The sequence below is a fragment of the Ursus americanus genome, chromosome 8, assembly GCF_024610735.1.
Source record: "Ursus americanus isolate L20-20 chromosome 8, mUrsAme1.1.p, whole genome shotgun sequence".
Classification (NCBI taxonomy): Eukaryota; Metazoa; Chordata; class Mammalia; order Carnivora; family Ursidae; genus Ursus; species Ursus americanus.
In genome coordinates this window covers 8034600-8055471 of record NC_142134.1, presented here as the reverse complement: position 1 = coordinate 8055471, position 20872 = coordinate 8034600, and the positions used below count along the sequence as shown (strand labels likewise).

The 20872-nt window shown below is 39.7% G+C and overlaps 1 protein-coding gene across 4 annotated transcripts in view; it reads right to left on the bottom strand.

Moving 5' to 3' along the window:
• UNC5C (unc-5 netrin receptor C) overlaps positions 1-12109 on the bottom strand; it is a 341321-nt gene extending 329212 nt beyond the window's left edge. For 2 of the 4 annotated variants that reach the window (XM_045792156.2, XM_045792158.2), the window contains exon 1: positions 11059-12011. In XM_045792156.2, coding sequence (XP_045648112.1) covers positions 11059-11182 — 124 coding nt within the window. In that variant the 5' untranslated portion in view covers positions 11183-12011. Of the gene's footprint in view, positions 1-11058 lie in introns of all 4 variants that reach the window. The other 2 variants (XM_045792166.2, XM_045792163.2) reach the window with 2 other exon arrangements.
• Between the last annotated feature and the right edge of the window lie 8763 nt (positions 12110-20872).

Here is a 20872-nt window from a genome sequence, read left to right as displayed (position 1 = left end):
CCTTGTTTTCTTTTCTCAATCACCTTGTGTCCCCCCTACCCGTATTTACACACATCCTAGTGCCTTAGGAGGGGCCTTCCTGTTGTTTCCAAGTGCACTGAAAACCTAAACACTGAGGTTAACAGTAAAAAAAAAAAAAAAAAAAAAAAAACACATCACTTAAAATGAGTATCTCAAAGCAGTGCACGTTATTATGTGTTTCGAAGGAAACAACTCTTTCTGGATGTCAGCTTAAGCTTCTCCGCATGATTTTTCTCAGACTTCCTTTTAAAACCATCACTACCATTTATTATCTTCTTGTTATATAGACTGTTACTTCTGTTTCATCACAAATCTGTGCCTGTTTATTAGCAGCCCTGCCACTACTATCAGATGACATTTGTTTTGCTTAATGTATGTAGTTTTAGAAAAAAATTATAGAACTGCTCTTACTGCATTATATAAAAAAATTCCAATGTACATTTAGCTGACACTGCATCAGCTGCTATTTAAACAGGGCTTAGCTAATGGACTTTTAATGTCAGAGGGGTTACGTGCAGTTACTGGCTATTAGCAGAAATGGCTCCTTTCTATAAAAATCACTTTTCCTCAAGTGTGTTGTTTGAACATTCCTTTCCCTAATTTAGTGACTGTCACTGAATGCAAAACAAACTCAAGGACTCTGGAATCCGCTGTTATCTTGAAGACCCTCTTTTTAACCTTGCAATTCAGCATTAAACAGGCAGCCACCCTCGTTAGCATTTAGGTTTGTAATCACAAAACTCCGTGAGGCATTATTATTTATTTTGCCCTTCCTAGCAGAGTCCTACATATTTTGCTATGAGAACCCCGTATCATCCAAGAATGTATGACACATATGATAAGAGACCATACGAGACAATATTCTGAACCCTAGCATTTATTTGAATTTTTTAAAATTCTAGTTCAGAAACACCAAGTGATGTGAAAATGTGTGGCAGTAACTAATATGTATTCACATGTTGATGTATCATATAGATATTGATACATTAACCTGCATTTAATACAATATTGAATATAAGCAAGGAAGTATATTACTCTTCTATCTGGAATGAAATTCTGCATATTCTTTCTTTAGTAACAACCTTTTCCCCTCTCAATTACCTTTATCTTTGTTCATTTAAATAAAGCTTTACATGGATGTGATAGAGATACCTAGAAGTAAAGCCACCTGTACAGCATCTAAGGGAGTCCAAGAAAACCAAATATTCTGCAGTCTGGAAACATAACTCCACACTTGTTTAGGAAGTGGAAACAAATCATTACAGAATTCAGGGAAGAACCACACAACTGACCTCTCCTTCGATCAGCCCACAAGAGCGGTCACCTCAGGCAGGTGCTTACCAGGGAAATCTCTCCTCCGGAGAGTACATGGAGAGGGACTCATGCATGTGGATGAAGATTTTACCCGTTTGTGCATGGAAATGATTGTTCTCCCTTGGTCAACAAATTATAGTCTGCTGGGTAGAAAACAACGGGAATTTCTCCGTATGTTGAAATAAGCCAGTGAACGGTGATGGGATCCCTTCGTTTCTGTCACTTGGAAGATAGGAGAACACTTGTTCCTATAGATAGCCATTGCGCCAGTGAGACAGAGGTGTCTCTACTGGACACTATGCAAATGACCAACACATAAAGGAGAGCGAGGAACTTTTTGCAGAAAAGTAGAATATAATTTTTCAGTAAGAAAGCAGTGATGAAACTTGCTTCCCCATTCAATGAATACCTTTATGAATTTGTTTCATAAGTAAGTTTATTTTCATTTGTTGATAGGCTCTCTTTGCTTCCTAAGGATATGGCCAAGGCTGTTTGAAAAAACTCTCCTAAAGCAAAAATAGTTACACACACACAATTTGTGCCATAATATATATGCTCACGCGGTATTATTGAACTATATTTGTCTATTCCTTGTAACTCTTCATTTCATTAAGACTCTGCCTGGAAATACCCCACAGGAAATAATTCTATAGTTATTTAATTCAATAAAAAATGGCATGTACCTTTCACATTATCATCATTTCTAATAAATCCAATAAACTGATTACCCCCACCCCTACTGGGAAAACATATCTATTGTTAAAACTTTTCCTAGCCATCCTTTCCTTTTTTTTAATATGTTACAGTAAGTAAACTCTAACTCTCTTCACTGTGGTCCTTCTAATTCTATATAAATATATGCATGTGCATGTAAATCTAAACAAAAAAAATATTTTGATCAATATATAAAGGTCAATATATAAAGACATCGGCGATACTTTCATAAAGATAAAATTCCACTTAAGCAATTTTTCTGTTGAAGAACTGTCCTTAAGAACTCCTGTATAAACTGGGTGATGGACGTTAAGGAGGGCACGTGATGTAATGAGCACTGGGTGTTATATAAGACTGATAAACCACTGACCTCTACCTCTGAAACCAATAATACATTATATGTTAATTAATTGAATTTAAATTATAAAAAAGCAAAAAAAAAAACTCCTACATAATTCTAAAAATGCTATTGGATTTCTTATGTACATGAGATTTAAACTACGATGTTCATATTCTTATTAATGACAATATTTAACAGAGTAGTTCAGGAAATGAGAGTGCATTTTATAATGACCACTGGAATATTAATTATATATTCTATTACCAGTGAAATAGACTGCCAGACACCATATATCACTATTCCACTAATTAAGTCTAGATTTCTCAAACAAGCACATCCTGCTCAAACAGGTCCAAATAAAATCCAAACATAATTTTTTTTTCAAGTATACACCTTTTAAGTACTTTCCAAGTTCTCCTGTGTTAGCTGAAGTCAGTGCAGATCAACACTCTTATTTAGATAAAAGTTGCAAGTCAGAGGGCTTGTTGAATAATATTATGATGAAATGCTGATCTGAGGTCTCTATTCCGGATAGCAAAAATAATAAATCATTTGAACATGCCTGTTTTTCCTCAGCTTCTGAGAGCAGTTACTGAAATGGGCTTCTGTTTTCCACCAAGCTGCATGCTCTGTTGGTGATGGTTGTGGCAGCCCGGGAGGGAAATGTCTAAGGCTCTTTCAATCCTTGAATGTGATCCCTAATACATTTTAAAGCTTATATTCTTTCATCATCCTATGGAGATGCAGAAGGAAGAAGGGAAGTTGCTGAAGAAAACGACAGGCGTAATTACTGTTTTATTTAGTATGACTTCAAGATTGCTGCTTGCTAGACTTGAGCACTTCCACTGGGTGGCTACGATGTGTGTATTTGGCAAACTCTTTATTCAGTGGAAGATAAAATATATCATTTTCCCTTTATCAAAAGCTAAATTAAAATGTCAACATATTTCACACAGACCTAATGCTCAAAGTGAAATGACCATTATTTACTCTATCTTCCCAATCATAAACTTTTTGTTGTGGTAGTAATTTGGTTATTTGCTTGGTTTGGGTCAGATATAATACAGGACTCTGGAAATCACATATAATAAAACAGCAGAGCTTTTGTCACTGACAATGGTTCTTAGTTCCTGCAAAAGTTAGAGAACACCATTTGTTAAAGAGAGTACTCTCTGATTTGGTTGTAGAAAGGATTTTTTTAGGTTCCCGAAATTCCAAAAAGATAGGAGAATGATTTAAAATATGTAATTAGATTATAAGGAACAAACTTGCACATTCAGAGATTAGAATTGTCCAAAATTGTTCTCTTCACTTTTATACATGAATGTAATTCATTATGCTTATAGTTGTAAGTGGATATTATCACACCACACACCCTATCACAGAGTTGCACTAAACTTCCATGGTCTAAGACAATATACGTTATGAATTACTTTAAAGTGATTACATTTCTATGCAAATGGCATACTTCTCTGCTACTCTTTTATATTTTATACACACTGATTTTTCTTGAATTTTAAAAACACCTGCATTTCCATTCATGGACATATTTGCCCTTATAACTGAGCTGCAAATGTAGCTATTCTGATACAGGCATTGATATGCCAGCGCTAATCTATTTTTTATAGGAAAGGAATGCTCATAGATAAGGTTTTTCTTCTGAACAGAAAAAAAAAAAACCCAGAAAAGACAAAAAATAATAGTTGAGTTCAGGCAGTTCATGATTAAATAATCAATTAAGACATTGCTAAAACTGAGAAATGTTAGCATTCATCAATAAACTTCTTAAATGTGCTGAGGGAGTTTCTGTTGTTTAACCTCCTTAGTTAGAAGAGAAGATAATGCATGTTTACCTACATGAGCCATTTTTATGGTTTCATAATTGCTGTGAAATGAAACTAGCAACAGGACCCAAATGACAATGATTAATGAAGGTAAAACTCCTATCTTCGCAACATTTTAAAATAAATAAGACTGGTTACTCTGGAGTTAAATTTGATTAGTCAGTATTCTGTATTAGCATGATTATTTTGAGCCTTCACATTTAGAATGAGAATTCTAATAGGTACACCAATATAATGAAGTCTCACCTAGTTCCCCTCACCTTCACATTCCCCTACCACGCTGCACAGAGATATGGTTTGTTATTTAATTAAAAGAGGCTATTCCCCAAACATTGGAGTTTTCAGATATTAGACTTCACTTTTGCCACACTAAGCACTTTTGCTCACTGCTAATAAAAAGTATAATGGCATTAAGGACAAACATCTGCATATTTGGCACTTTCAAAGCTATAGCTCACTTTCCAAATTATAACTTCAATTTAATTGATGTTCCATAACTTTAACACTATAAACTCTATGTAGAAGGTTGGACATGTTTTAGGTACCTCTAAAATCTGGAGACGTTCTTTGTGTATTTTAAAACCTCATTATATAATCCTAAAGTAGCAACTTTTGTGGGGGCAGGAATGCTCAAGATGAGAAACTACATTACAACTTCAACCCAAACTCTTTTTAAAAATCTGAAATTGCAGAACAGTATTTTCTAACATTTTGATTGTGAAGAATCAAAACATTGTCAACATAATATATGTATTAGGTTTTCATGAAAAAGTAAAATTCTTCTGAAAGCTCTGATCAGGTAGAAAGGATAAAAAGTTTACTATCTCTGGTCTTGTTAGCTCATAAAATTTTACCATAAAATGTTTTTATTAAAATCTCCATAAATGTGGAGATAACAAATATTTAAAATAAGAAAAACTATAAGTTATTCAATTATTGGATTTATTTTTAAGACCTAGAAAAAAGGAGACAGCAGTATTTTCATATTGCTCAAGGCAAACGTACTCCACTTTTAAAAAGTCATATAAAAAATAGCACTGAGTTTCTGTGAGTCTCTGTTCTAGTTAAAAATCCTTGAACTAAGCAATACTGGGACAATACCCAAGGTCTCAGTTTCATGTAGCCCTCGTCCACAAATACATAAGCAATACCAAATCCAAATAAAATATGAAATCAAAGAAGAGTCCACACATAACTTTAAGAAGTTAGGATAACAAATATAAAAAAGCAAGTGAGAAATCTGGGGATCTGTAAGTGTAGAACAAGCAGTCAAAAATTAAAAGCAGAATGAAAACACTATAAGAAAAAGATCTGTCTTAACTCTAAGTAACATAAAATTCCCCACAAATCCCTAGTGTTATCATGAAAGTTAGCCAGAAAACAACGTTCCCACTAAACATGAAAAAATAGAAATAACCATTAAACAACAAGAACTAATGAAATGTGAAAGTTTCAAAATATATTATCTAGATTATCCATGTTGTTCTAAATCATGATGCTAAAACTTTCTATTGCAAATTTAAATCGAACATATGAAAAGACCCGGTGAATTTGCTTTGCCTTTGAGTCAACCTATTTTTCTATATGTTTCTTTGTGTTGCTTTAACATGCATTCAATTAAGTTCTTTAGACAATACACCTTTGCCATTTTTTAAAGGAAAACTATTGGCATTTGCATAAAGGGCTGATTTTCCTTAAACCCTTATCCGAAAGCCTGGGACTGGGCATGTTTTGTTTTTTTTCTCCCCACGAAAGTGTTTATGGATTTATGAAAAGTTATCTTTCAATATTCATTGTAAAGATAGAAGTCAAGGGTAGAGCTTGCAGCCAGGACTTAACCGGCAGTGACTCAACATGGCATTTTTAGAACTGGCATTAGGTTAATTTTCCCAGAGAGAGCAGAAAGGAAGAATTGGGCTTATGAAGGAAGAGAGCTTCCCCCAGACTGACTGTTCAAGGAACCATGCACGTCACTGTCCAGGAGTTTGCAGTGATCTATTTGGGAACATCTCCTCAGACAGCTTCATTTGTTGCTTTTGGGGAAGCAGAGTCTGAAGTAATCCCCAGTCTGAGTTCAAAATTATTGACCTTTAGTTTCTTTAACTTCCAGATTTCTTTGCCAGTGGTTTACAGAGTTAGAAGCCAAAGAATGTTTACTTTCTATGGGCCAGGCATGGCCCTAAACAATTTTCATGTATTAACTCATTCAATCATAACAGGGCTGATAGTATATATTATCCTCACGTCACTTCTGTGGACACTGAGTCACAAATGAAGTTAAACAACTCACCCACGGCCACACAATTAGGCGGTGGTAGAAGCAGGATTAGGAAACACTGATAAACCCTAAGCCAGCCAGCGGAATGGGCACATACCACTAACAACCCTTAGCTTGTGCCCCCTCAAAACCAGACCAAATACATATTAAATTTAATTCAGATTTAATAGAACTTAGACAGTTGCAATGCAAACTCGGCATTAGAACCCCCCATTTCAGACCAAATTGCCATCCTTAAGTTCGTCTGTGTAGAAATTCTGGAAACCTCACCACCACTCCCAGTAGAACATTTGCCTGATCCATGTCACTATCTTTGATACTTGAATCCAGAAAGTACTATACCTATGCTGACTGTTATTTTTCAGAAAGTGAGTTATAATTACATGCTTCTAAGTCTGTCTTTCTTGAGGGCTGAAACTGTCTCTTTCAACATTGTATCCCTGACAAACAGCACACAGTCTGGGACATAATAAGTGCACAACAATTGTTTGTTTAGAATTTTACTTCTAATATCATACACTATCCAAACGAGCTAATGTGTTTCTAATTTGTGGGGAGATGTGAACAGGTTTGTTTTTAACTTCCACGAATATAAAAATCAAACTAAAAAAAAAAAATGTAGGTTAAAATCACAAGGCAAGGACTCTGGCTCAACCCCCACCCCCACTATTCTCCCCTATTATCTTCCTGAAGTGGTTGCAGCCTGTAATTTTAATGTGTCTTCTGAGAGAGACTCCCTCTGCTGCTCCAGCAAAGCCATGACCTAAATCAGAAAAGTGCTAAATGCAGTTCAGGCCTAATAGAGCACACTCTGGCTGTTGGCACTAATTGGAGAAGGTAGCATACATTAAAGAACAGTTATTTTTAAGTCTCAACAATAATTCTAAATAAGCTAGGAGGGTTTGCCTTGGGAGAGCTCTTGCCTCCTTTATGTTGGCGGGGGTTGCTTAAAAAAGATCGGTATGAATTCTGATCAGGATGTCCAGCTCCCAGACTAAAATGGGAGACGGTCGAAGAACTTGTGTTGGTGAATGCTGAATCCCCAGTATCCAGAATACAGAAGACTAAGGAATCAGTGAATGTTAACAATCTAATAGTTCGTCCTTCTTTGCAAGTATTTGGAAAGTTTGTCCTCTGAGGCATTTTAAGCATTCCTTAAGCTAGAATACATGAAATCATTTTTTTCTAAACAAAAATAAACTAACCTACTTTATTGCAAATTCCAAATGTGATTTTATGAATTTACTCTGCTCCTAAAATGGAGAAAATACGATATCATTGTAATGAAATTCAGTTATCCTTCATGCCAACTGTCTATTCGTACCACAGCAATATGCATAAATTCATAAAGGTAATTTCTACTCTTTTGGAGGAAGAAGTATACTATTTGCTTAAAAAAATTATAAATTAACTTCCGGTAGCAGCAAATATTCCCAATATGATTAAAGTCTTCACTAATTTTCTCTTGACTTCGGTGATGTTAACACTCATAACACTAGTTGGTGCTAGATAAGCAGAATATCGATGCTGTGTAATCCAGAAATAAATGCATTTCTAAAACAGGAGGGCACTAACTCTGAGGCACACTGATCAAATACTCTCTCTCTCTCTCTCTCTCTCTCTCTCCCTCTGTCTCTCTCTCTCTACCTAGTAAAATCTTTCATTCTTGGAAGTCAGAAACAACACATTTTTTCCCCCAGAGCTAGGAGTTTCAGGCAATCCTGAATGAAACAATTAAGGCATAGCCAGAAAGGAGAAAGTTCTTGCCTAAAGCCTGGAGAATCTCCCAAGGACCTAAATAAAATGACTGCGGTCTTCATGTAAACCACAGTTACAAAACACAGTACACTCACAAATAAGACCTATTATGCTTCTTTTCTCGTCTTAAACATCTGTTGTTTTTTGGCTACCTCTGAAGACATACATATTTTCTAAAGATGCAAATTTTTCTACTACTTCTCTAACAACGGAATAAATAAATCTCATCCACATTGTCAAGTACTCAAATTAACTTTCTCATCTTAATTGCATATGTAGTTCCATTCATAAAAATAGTTCATTTCCATCTTTAAGTGTTCCACACATGGAAATCATACCTTGAGGGAGCAACAGCATCTTCGGTGTCCCTACTGTGCTAGTCCAAAGAGAGAGGAGAAAGGAGAAGAAATTAGAAGGAAGAGGAGATCTGAATGCCAGACTGATAGAAAAGTGTGATTCTGAGAAGCAAATCTGCTAGTGGTTCAACAGTAAGCAGGTTGGGAAATGGGTTACAGTGATGGTGATAGTAGCTGAGTTTCCTGCTTTCTACATTTTTAATACCTAACAGACAACACAGAAAGAGCTGGTGTCCTGAAACGTGGAGGCTAACAAAGATAAAAGTGGTAGTACAGTGTCTTTCAAGACTGCAAGATTCAAACATAGTTTATTCACCAGCAACTGAAATAACCAGACAAACTAAATGGAGAGGAACACCACTGAAATGCACATATCCTACAGGATACATTTTATTTTTCCATTTAAGACCAGAGGCACAGGTTCAATCCCCAATCTTTGGATTGCCTGGTCTATAAGAAAAGTGCAAGTGGCACAGCTCCCTCACTCAGTCTTCAGTGTCTTTTTCTTTTAATCTCTTCTCCCTTCTTTCAGTATTAATCCACTTACAATCTCCTGTTTGATTATCTTTATTGATTTTTTTTTCGACCCAGTCTTTTTAATGTGGCTGTAGCAAGCTCTCCGCAAGAATCCTATAGCTCCTGTTAGGCATCTTTGGGGACTTTAACTTGTCCTTTTCCCAAACAGTTCTCTCACCGCCCAGCTCCCCCCACCCCCATCTGAACCCCACCCCATGGCCTTTGCGCGCCCAATAACAGTAGGCGAATCCCACAGGGGCTCGCGCGATTGATTTCACGACTATTCATCAGGTTGTTCACTTAAACTTCCAAACACTCCTCTCTAAACACCCTTGGCTGCTACCCAGAGAACTTCCTACCAATTTCAAGAATCTACAAGTTCATAGGATTCCTTCGTAAAATGGACAGATGAGCTCTGGAAGTTTGCATGAGAAAATCAGGGCAGAACCTCGGGGATGGGAGGCATCTGGTAAGAAGGGAAGGGAGGATTTATGAGCGTGGCTACTTAGCTAGGCAGCAGGAAAATGTACTCCCGAAGTAGCAATCGCTAATTCACAAAGCCTTGCTAATCACTTACCTCCTCATTCGGACCACACTCACCAGCGCTCAGCGCTCCCCTCCACCTCCAACGCCCTCTCCCCAAAGAGCCTTCGCAAATCAGAGGGAAGGCAGTCGGGAACCTCCAGAGTGTCCGAGCAACGCCGCGGGAGTTCGAGGCTATCTCTGCACCTCCTCTGCTCTCCAAATTTGGAAAGAAGTGTAACCGAGATGATGGGATCCCTGAATTACCTCCGAACGCAGCATAAGCTTCCATCACCCCCGCCCTGGGAAAAACAGCTGCCTCCCCTAAGCCAGCGACCACCACAGAGCTGGTCGAAAAGACCGAGGTGGGCGCTTGGCTTGGCAAGAAGGTTGGGGCCCAGGTGACCCGAAACAGACCCCAGAGGGGGCAGCGTTGGCTCTTCCCTGTCCTTCTCCCTTCCACTCAGTTTCCTGGGCTCGGAAGGCTGGAAGCTGCCGCTGCCACTTCAAACTCGGGGGACAAGAAGGCAATCAGCCCCCGTGCTTCCCCTCCCTCCTTTTCCACCCTCAACTCCTGACCGCTCCTCTCCCAACCCCTGTTTCGCCCACGGCCCTGGTCACTTATTTTAAAGCTCAGACGCGTTAAATTAAAATGTCAGAGTTATAAACTGGCCCATTACCCGGGGGAGTTTCGTATTTGGTTTGAACAACCAGTCCGTTTCCCAGAGCTCTGGGGTTTTAAGTTTCGCCGTGGCTTACTAGGAGGAAGACTCGCAAAGGGTAAGAGTGTGGAGGCGTGCACACCCCGGGGCCTGCCGCAGGCTGGGTGGCGGGTCCGGCAGCGCCTTGCATCTCCACAGCGCCCCAAGCAGTAGCAGAGTGGCACCGGCGCCGGTGGGTCCTCGGCGGTAATGGACACATTTCCTTAGCTGAGCGCCCTTCGGCGTCCAACGTGCTCAGAGACGCCCTGAAGATCCCGCAACCCCACATGTGGCTCAGCGCGGGGAGCCTCTGCGCATCAGGGTGTACCTATGGCATGCCACCCAGCCACCCGCACCGAGAGTCTCTGCAAACCTCTGTGTGTACAATATGCAACAACGTGTGAGTGTGGAGCAGAAAGTGCAAAAGACACCCAAGGTGCCCACATGCTCAGAGGCAGACCGATGTAGGTCCACACCCCGTGCGTCCCTGGTCCATCCGTGACCATCTCGGAAGACGGATTAAAAATAATCGCCAAAGCTTCTTGACTAGTTGGGAAAGTGGAACGTGAACTGATTTCCAGTTGAGAGCAACGAGAAGAATTAAGGAAGCCAGGAGAACTGGGGAGGGGGAGAGGAAGGAGAGGGAAGGAAGAAGCGAAGGGAGGTGGCCGCGGAGCTTTGCGGACTCCCTTACCTTGAGCTGCCGAGCCGGTACCGCTGGCACTGAGCAGGGCCAGGGCAGGTAGCACGAGCATTTGCAGCACGTATCCCAGTCCCAGTCCGCAGCGGGCCGCTGTCGCCCGTAGACCTTTCCTCATCGTCGACAGAGGTGTGCCGGGCGGAACCACACAGAGAGACGCGCCAACAGTGGAAAACCCCACTGGGAAGCAGCTGAATCCGTGCACCACGAAGCAGTCCGAAGAAATAATGGTAACCAAGAGCCACACTCCACTTTCTCCAAGGGCAGGAGCCAAAAGGGGGTGGAGAGGAGACGCTGAGGAGGAGTTTGGCGGTCCCTCTTTCCCTGTGCCTTCTAACTGGCGGCTCGGTGAGCGGCTGCTCTGCCCCCACTTGGGAAGTCCGGGGAGGCGCAAGGCGGCCACCTCGCCTCTCCCCCCAGCAGCAGGAACAGCCGCAGCTCCGCCGCGCGCCGAGCCCGGACTGCTCTCCGGGTCCCCTCTTCTGTGCCGAACACACACAGGCAAGGGGGGTGGGGGAGAGGCGGCGGAGGGAGAGGAAGCGAGAAGTGGGAGGAGGTGGGAGCGGAGGGAGGGAGTTGGGCACAGAGGGGCTCTCCGGTCTCCAATCTCAGTGTCCTCACGCCAGCGGAGAGACGTCCAGGCTGCCGCTGCTGGGTGGCCAAGGAGGGTCACTTCCTAGCGTTGGGGCGCACGGGTGCGCGGAGGCACTCTCCGTGGAGGCGTGGAGGGCGCAGCCCAACTCCGCTGGGGGGCAAGCGGCGGCGGGAGCGCGCGCGCCCGCCCGCGTTATGTAAGCAAGGATTGGAGGGAGATGCGCGCCCAGCGCCGGAGGTGGAGACCGGCTGTTGGTTTACCCGCGGAAGCCTGGGCGAGAGAAACCTGAGGGCAGAGGCGGCTGCGGAGAGTGGGAGCGCGCCTGCCTCCCGCGGTGCGCCAGACTCGGACTCCGAAAGCGCAGCGGGCGCGCCTCGAGCCTCTTGGCTGCGTCCACTGGAGCTCAGCCTGCCGCCTGCCAGCTTCTCCACGGCGCCAGCAAAGCCTGAGCCAGACTGCCCAGGACCGGACTCGCTCTACGACTTGGGGTCCTGCGATTGATTAAGCTGGGTGCGGGCTCAAGTTGAAGTCCTGCGTGGTGGGGAAGAAGGCAAAAAGCTTTTGCAGTGTCCCCAACCCGCTGGAATCTTGGGGTTGTCAGCTCCACTCAGACTGCCCTATGTTCTGGGTGCTCATGACTTCTCCGTAGTGGAACAGAAACTAAAAGCTAAAGGAAAACTCATTCTTCAAAAGAGCTTTATTTTCGTGCATCCTGGTAGCTGGCATGTTAAGTATGTAAAGGGTGGTGAGATGATACCTGATACGGAAACTCCCAGAAACAATGCACAACAAAATAACACAATTTGTAGACATTCACTTAAAGTGATGGTGGAACCTATGACATGTTTTACAAATTCCTACCCGTGTGAGTAAGGACTCAAACTGCTATGAATTTTTTACTTTTTACTTTTCTTTTCTTTCTTTTTTTTTTTTTTTTAAGGAAAGGATAGTTAGTCTGGGTAGCTAGGTTATGGATCTCTGTTGTAATGATGAAGGAGGAATGTAAGAATGGGTGGATAAAATGACAGACTAGACAAAAGGAAAAGTGGATGGAGTAAAACGGTTAATACACATTGGCGGCCCAACCTTCTGGGAAGAAGAAAACCACTTCCTAAGATTAGTACATTTCTAAACTAATAATAAATAATGTATCAGAGAAATTTTTAGCTCTTGGTGCCAAGGGGGTAACGTGTAAACACACATACAGGCGGGAGGCTTGTGATCTCACTCTTATCACAGACAGGTAAACTGCATGTCTCAGTTTCTTCATCTGTGAAATATTTTGTTAGATGGCTTTAAAGTTCTTTTCAGTGCTAGCATTCCATGACTCTGCCTGCCAAGCTCCATCTGAACCTCTAGCCAATCAGACCTGTCTTGAATGAGTCCGGTAGATCTGAAAAGGTCATACCCGGCAAAGACATTGACAAATCTGGCCATTTCTTTTTCCTATGGAGGCGCTGCCTGTCATGCTAAGATCTCGTCTTTACCCTCTTCACCTTCACTTGCGCATACGCAGATATCACAATCTTTTGGTAAAAGGGTAGCTTCTGGCTCCAGACTGTCTGGCTTCAATTCTCAGCATTTCTTAGGATTAGCTGACAGATATTGAACAATAAAGCTAAGTGCCTTAGTTTCTTAATCTGTAAGATAGGTCTAGTACCAGCAACTATCTTATAGGGCTCTGTGAGAAATGAGTTAAAGATGTGAAAAGTGCCCGACACAAAACTGTTAGCTGCTATTCTTGCCATGGAGGAGTTCATCCACTGCATGCCAATTAGACGAGTGTGGTCCAACAGAACTTTCTAGAATGAGGAACATGGTCATATTTATGCTCTCCAAAATGGTAGTCATTAGACACGTGTGGCTATTGAGCACTTGCAGTGTGGCTATTATGAATTGAGCATTTTAATGTAATTAATTAATTTAATTTTAATAGGCACACAGCTAGTGGCCACTATGATGGACTGTGCAGCTAGACAGCTCATAACCGTCATTTTTTTGGGGGGGATTATACCACCAGAAGGAGTTATGATTATATTTCATATTTGCCTTTACAATTTTTCCGGGAAAGACAGCAGCATAAGTACTAAGAAATCCTCACATATACTCACTATCGTAGTAGCATCATCTTAAAGGTTTTTGTTTATTTATTTACAATTTTATCACTTATCTTTTCTTGCTAGAATTTCACTCTTTTTAATGCCTTGTTCATCAGTTCATCCCCAGCTTTAAACACAGAGCCTAATATATGGTCGGTGCCTAATCAATATTGGTTGATTGTCAGAAAGTCTCAGTAGGAAGGAATCCTCAAAGTCTAGTTAGTTAAACAGAATTAAATTGTTATATAATCTTGTTTGGGACATTGAAATGCTCAAAGACAGATATTGCATGAAATTAATTCTTTGAAAGAAATAGGAAGAGACAAGAAGGAAAAAGTAGTTCAATACTGAAATTCAGCCTAAAGAGGGCAGGAGAATGGTTTGAGAAATGGCATGTAGAAATGAGGTGGAAAACAGAAGGGAGAGTGAAAGCACAAGAACAAGGACAGGAAAAGTACCAGCAAATGGATCAGTTTTATTAAGCAGGAGAGTTTCCTACAATCCATGCTTGCAGATGGAACTTGCTTTGTGTACCAACATTCTGCCTGTATTTTTTTTTCTTTATGAAATAGATAATGAAGTGCTGCATAGGCCTCTGACCACAGGATTATTACCTGACTTCACTTAGACCTGGGCACAAATGTCCTTGCTTAGGAGACCTTCTCTGACCAACAACTTAAATAGCATAGAACCCTTAACCCTCAATTGCTTTCACTTGCTTTGATTTTCCATATAGCACTTCTTCTATATAAACGTGTATACGTACATGTATATATATGTCTACATATATGTATGTGTATGTATATGTGTATACATATGTGTGTCTATGTATATGCCTATGTGTATGTGTTTATGTATATGTATGTATGTATACTCTCCATCAGAATGGAGGCTCCTCAAGGGGAAGGATTTTTTCCTAGTGCTTTCACCACTGTGCATCCAGCACCTAGAAAACTGCCTGGCACGTAATAGGTGGTCAATAAACATTTACTGAATATTGAGTGGAAGAATGAGAACCAATAAATTTTAAAACTGAGCAAAGTCCTTGATTGAAACTTCTTTTTTTTTTTTTTCCTCTAAGACAAAATTTCAAATTATGAACAGACTTTTCTAATTATTGAATAAATTCAAGTTTGGACAAATTTTCACCAAAAATGAATTTAAATATGACTTTTTCAGGGTTGGAATACTGCAGGTGTTTGAGGAACAAACATGAAATTCATCTCGTGTTGAAAAATAAAAAGCTTCATTTAAATCCATGTACAAGGGCTTCCTTTTTCTTGGCTGCAATGAGTGGAGAATTAACTCTGGGATAATAAATCCCAGTGACAGGTGCTAATGGGAATTAAACATGCAAATCCCTTGCATATCCCTCCAGAAATCTACACCAAGAAAGTATGCTATTTAGCACGTAGACTGCTTAGTTATAATATTATTTACTCTAAACTAGTATGTAAAAAGTTTCCAGCTAAGACTTAGGACCTAAAAAACAATAGAAAAATGTATTTTAATTATAGAAATGTTTCTTTCATTTTATCTACCTAATGTGTGGTTCCCCACTTTTTGTATTTTTATGTATTTTTTAAAACAAATAATCATACGGGGGATATTATTAACTGGCAGCATCGAAGGAGGAGGATTGTAATGAATATAAATAAGATGGTGATGAGAAAACTTTTCCTAACTAGGATTTGGAAAAATTACTCAGGTAAAATTACTGATGACATCAACTAAAAGGAGCCAGATGGTCCAGATTCAGTTGATTCAGTCTTCCTTCTCTGTCTCAGCCTACAGAAAGGAATGTGGCCTGCTATAATCCCATATATTCTGGGACTTTATACTTTATGTTAATCATATTAGATAAGACCCTTTTGGTTGCAAGTGATAGAAACCCAACTTAAACCAGCTTAAGCAAAAAGGAGAAGTCATTGCTTTATATAATTCAAAAGCCATGGATACTATTAATAGTGACTGACACTTAGTGATCACACAGTGTGTCAGATTCTATTCTAAGCTCTTTATTGTGCTATCTCATTTAACCCTCAAGATGAGGATTAAATTAAATTAATATAGGCAGGGGCACCTGGGTGGCACGGTCTGTTGAGCAACCGACTCTTGGTTTCCTCTCAGGTGGTGGTCTCCAGGGTCCTGATCTCAGGGTTGTGGGAAGAGCCCCGAGTTGGGTTCCGCACTCAGTGTGGAGTCCACTTGGGATTCTCTCTCCCCTCTCTGTCGCCTCCTCCCCCCCTTAAGTAAATAAATCTTTAAAAATATAAAATAAATAAAGCAATACAGGGATATCTCGGAGATATTGTGGGTTTGGTTCCAGACCACTGTAATAAAGTAAATATCGAAATAAAGTGAGTTGTGGGGCACCTGGGTGGCTCAGTTGGTTAACCGTCTGCCTTTAGCTCAGGTCATGATCCCAGGGTCCTGGGATGGAAGTCCTGGGATCGAGTCCCATGTCGGCTCCCTGCTAAGCAGAGAGTCTGTTTCTCCCTCTTCCTCTGCCCCTCTCCTGCTCATGCTCTCTGTCTCAAATAAACAAATAAAGCATTTTAAAAAAAGAAACAAAGTGAGTTGAATGAAGTTTTTGGTTTCCCAGAGCCTATAAAAGTTATGTTTACGCTCTACTGTAGTCTATTATGTGTGCAATAGTGTTAGGTCTAAAAAAATGATGTGCATATCTTAGTTTTAAAAATACTTTATTGCTAAGAAATGCTAACCATTATCTGAGCCTTTAATGAGTCATAATCACTGATCACAGATCATCATAACAAGTATAATAATAATGAAAAATTTGAAATATTGCAAAAAGTATGCAAATGTGACACAGAAACATGAAATGAGCAAATGCTATTGGAAAAATGGCGCCAATAGACTTGCTCGATTCAGGATTGCCACAAATCTTCAATTTGTAAAAGAAAAAAATGCAATACCTGCAAAGCATGATAAAGCAAAGCACAATAACACAATGTAGACTTGTATTATTATCTCCAATTTATATACAAGGAAAGAGAGTGGTTATGTAACTGTGCCTAGCAGACTGTTTTGCAGGCCACTAGAGCATATTTACTGAACTTTGAGAAGTATGTAGCACTGCGATAGTATCTTTTCCTCAAGGAGTTTTTAGTTGGGGTATAGAGATAACATTTATAAGAAAGAAATAAAACCAAAAAAATAAAGAAAGAGAACATGAATGACTGAGAAGGGAGAAAGGAAAGAGAAAGGAGGGAATAAGGATGCAAGGAACAAAAGAAGGAAGGAAGGAAGGGAAAAGGAAAAGAAGAGGATCAAAGAAGAAAGAAAGGAAGAGAAGAAAAGAAAAGGAAGTCCAGTGTGATTTCTGCCTTTGTGCACATACTCTAATTGCTGTAAGAAGGAGAAAACGATGAATGGCTCAATAAAAATCATATGGAAAACAATATGATATTTAATTTAGAAGAAGATTGCTAGGGATAAATAATTATTGCCTTTCAAACACCTCATTTTCTTTTCTTTTCTTTTCTTTTTAAAGATTTTATTTATTTATTCGACAGAGATAGAGACAGCCAGCGAGAGAGGGAACACAAGCAGGGGGAGTGGGAGAGGAAGCAGCAGGCTCATAGCAGAGGAGCCTGATGTGGGGCTCGATCCCAGAACGCTGGGATCACGCCCTGAGCCGAAGGCAGACGCCTAACCGCTGTGCCACCCAGGCGCCCCCAAACACCTCATTTTATTTTTAATTTATCTGCCAAATTGGAGCATGGTGGTTTCTCTTGTGCTACACATTGAAGAAATAAGATACTTTACAGAATGGTGGGAAGATTCTGAATCAGGAAACATAGATTGAAGTCTCTATTTATCCAACATATTTGCTCTGATAGTCCTGTAACTTCTTTGTACTTTAATTTCTTCGTTATATAAAATGGGAACAACATGAACACATAAAGTTGCCCTGAAGATGAAATGCATGTAAAAGTACTTTGTAATGTGTCTATGGACATTATTTTGATAAGATGTGTTTGATATTGTCCATTGTACTTAATTTGCATAACCATCTAAGGAATAGCATTAGTGATGTGGCTCTCTATACATGAGTCATACCACCCTAGTGTAAAGTTGGAGCTATTCTCGGTATCTCACTCCCTTTGCCCACATTTCCTATTCAATTACAAAATCCATCCAATTTTACTACTTAAAGGTCTCCAGTATCTATTCCATTACCTCCAGCCCCACAGACACACAATATATTGGCATGTTCCCCTTGGTCTCTGGTAATTACTTCCTTAGTAGCCAGTCTGCTCTCACATTCGAATCCATGTTTTCCACACACCCCCGAATGACCTTCTAAAGTGCAAACATTGTCATTTTATTGTCCTAAAAATCTGTTTATAAATTCCTTATTCTCTTCAGCCCTCTTTCCCAAAGTCCATTATGGAGCATTTCTGTCCTTAAAAAAAGGAGTTTTGAAGTAAACATAGTTGCTAGATTGTATTATTTCTCATTCTTTACTCCCTTCCTGTTAATACAATGGACTTTTGCCTTTGCAGTCCTTTTCACCATAAGTGGGATGGACTTACCTGCCTCACCAATGGTGGCTTAGCCATGAGACTGATGTTTTGCCAGCAAATGTGGGCAGAAGTTACGGTGTGCCAGTTCCTTCCACCGCCTACTTCTACTCGTTTTCATGTGCTCCTGCCACCAGTCTCGAGAAGAACATTTCCTAGGCAGCCATCGGTTCAAGGTAGCTACAAGACTCATGGAGAGATGTACAGCCTGGTGCCTGCTTAACGGAGTTATGGCAGACCCAATGACACATGAGCAAGAAAAAAAAAATGCTTGTTTCTTCAGCTTCTAAGACCTGGGGAGATTTTTTATGCAGCATTATCACAGCAAGAAGTGTCTGATATGCATAGTGTAAGAAATCATGTCCTCAGATGAAGTTCAAGATAAATCAGATGATAATCTCCCCTGGTGTGCTAATAAGCTAGTAGAAAATAAGACAGACCAGAGAACTACCTAGAGTGAGTCTGAGAAGTGCAGCAGGAGAGGTGCGGCTACATGGCTGTTGGAGGTAAGAGGAAAAGGAACTTATTTCAAATTGAAATGATCGGTGAAGTCTTAAAGGGTATTACATTAGGCCTGGACCTGAAGGGCAAACAGAATTTGTGTTTGCTGAGTTGGAGAGGATGGCATTCCAGGAAGAAGAAACAACTGGGGCAAAAGCAGGAAAGAAAAGCAGAATATGTACTGAGTGACTTACTTTGGAGCACAGACAGCATTATAGCATTATACTAAATGCTATTACTAATTATAATTTTTAAAAATTCTGTCAACATTTTTGAACATTCACTGGTCAGATTCATTTAATAATACCATACATGAAGTAGGTATTTTTATTAACTCATTTTAAGTGCAACTCATTTTAGGCTTAGTAGAGTTAAGTAACTTGTCTAGCTAAATTAGTGTCAGATTGGAACCTGAATTCAAATTTATCTAGATGCAGACAAATACCATGGGGTAAATTTGGAGAGGAAGATAGGACTAAATTTTGAAAGGCCATGGTTTGCTATGCGCACTAGCCGACATTATGGGTATACCAGAAAGCTACTAAAGGAATTTAGACAATGAGATGATATCATGACAGTGTCTTGTATGAATGTGTAAAAAGGATTAAAGTAGGAAGAAAAATCACGAAATTTATTCCAATAATCATGATGAGAAGCACTGAAAGCCTGAACATGACTAGTAGTAGACAGGAAATGAAGAGGATATACATATATACAATGTTCCATTGAGATGGTGGTTCCTAATTCCAAAACACAGGATAAAAAATTTTTATCATTAAAGATTCATAATATAGTTAAGAATAAACCACATAACCCTGAAAAGCCGCATGCAACAGTAAACTACCTTCAACTTAATTAAAGGCATTAATGAATTAAAAATAAGATTTAAAGGGTGAGAGGGACACATTAATTTCTTAGGACTACTTGTGTTCACTAGAACTTGAAACGGTTTGTTCAAGCAATATTGTTATGATTCACCAACGTTTTGATTATATACCCATATTTGTATTTCCACAGTCCCTAACACTGTGTCTGGCACAGGAAAAGTTGTTAACAAAGGTTTTTTTTTGTTTTGTTTTGTTTTAAAGATTTTATTTATTTATTCGACAGAGATAGAGACAGCCAGCGAGAGAGGGAACACAAGCAGGGGGAGTGGGAGAGGAAGAAGCAGGCTCATAGCAGAAGAGCCTGATGTGGGGCTCGATCCCGTAACGCCGGGATCACGCCCTGAGCCGAAGGCAGACGCTTAACCGCTGTGCCACCCAGGCACCCCAACAAACATTTTAAAAGCAAACAAATAACATTTAATAAACTCTTCTACAAACTAAATTAGTTATTACATATTAGAAATCTTTTACTTTCTATTTTTCCTGAGCTTAGCTCCAAGTTCATTATTAGAAATGTGTAGTGCACTATTTTATAGAAACATGTCATAATTATGGTATAGAATTCAACCTACAAAATCCTATTAATCACTATAAGGAAAACAATATTGCAGAATATATATAATTCAATAAAAAATCAAACAGAATTTATAATTAAATCAAGAAAAACATGACATTTGTACTTAATGGTATTAATAAAGGAGAAAAAGAAGAAAATGTAAAATATTACTGAGATTTCTAAGTTACTCTCATGATATTTCCAACAACAGTCAACAATGAAACCATTCCTTCTACTACATGCCTAATTTCAATTAGAAACAGGAAGATATTTTCTTTAACATAGATTTGCACTAGTGCTAACTTAGCCTTATCTTGCTCATGATCGTTTTTTGTTTAGTTTGTTTTATTAATATATTGAATTGACAGGAATAAAGAAGATAGAAAAGGAAATACATTTTTTTCTGATAAAATTGAGGAAACTAAGTGAAAAATATAGGGAAAGAAAGCAGTAAAACAATTGAAGTGCGAATATTCTAGGAGTATTTTAAACAGAACCCTGTGAAACAAAAATTAACAATAAGAAGATGAAGTTAATAGTGGGGAAGTAACAATGGTTAAGATTATCACCCATGTGGTCCACCAGATGGCCCCACGGCCCAGAAGGGCCTGGTATTATAC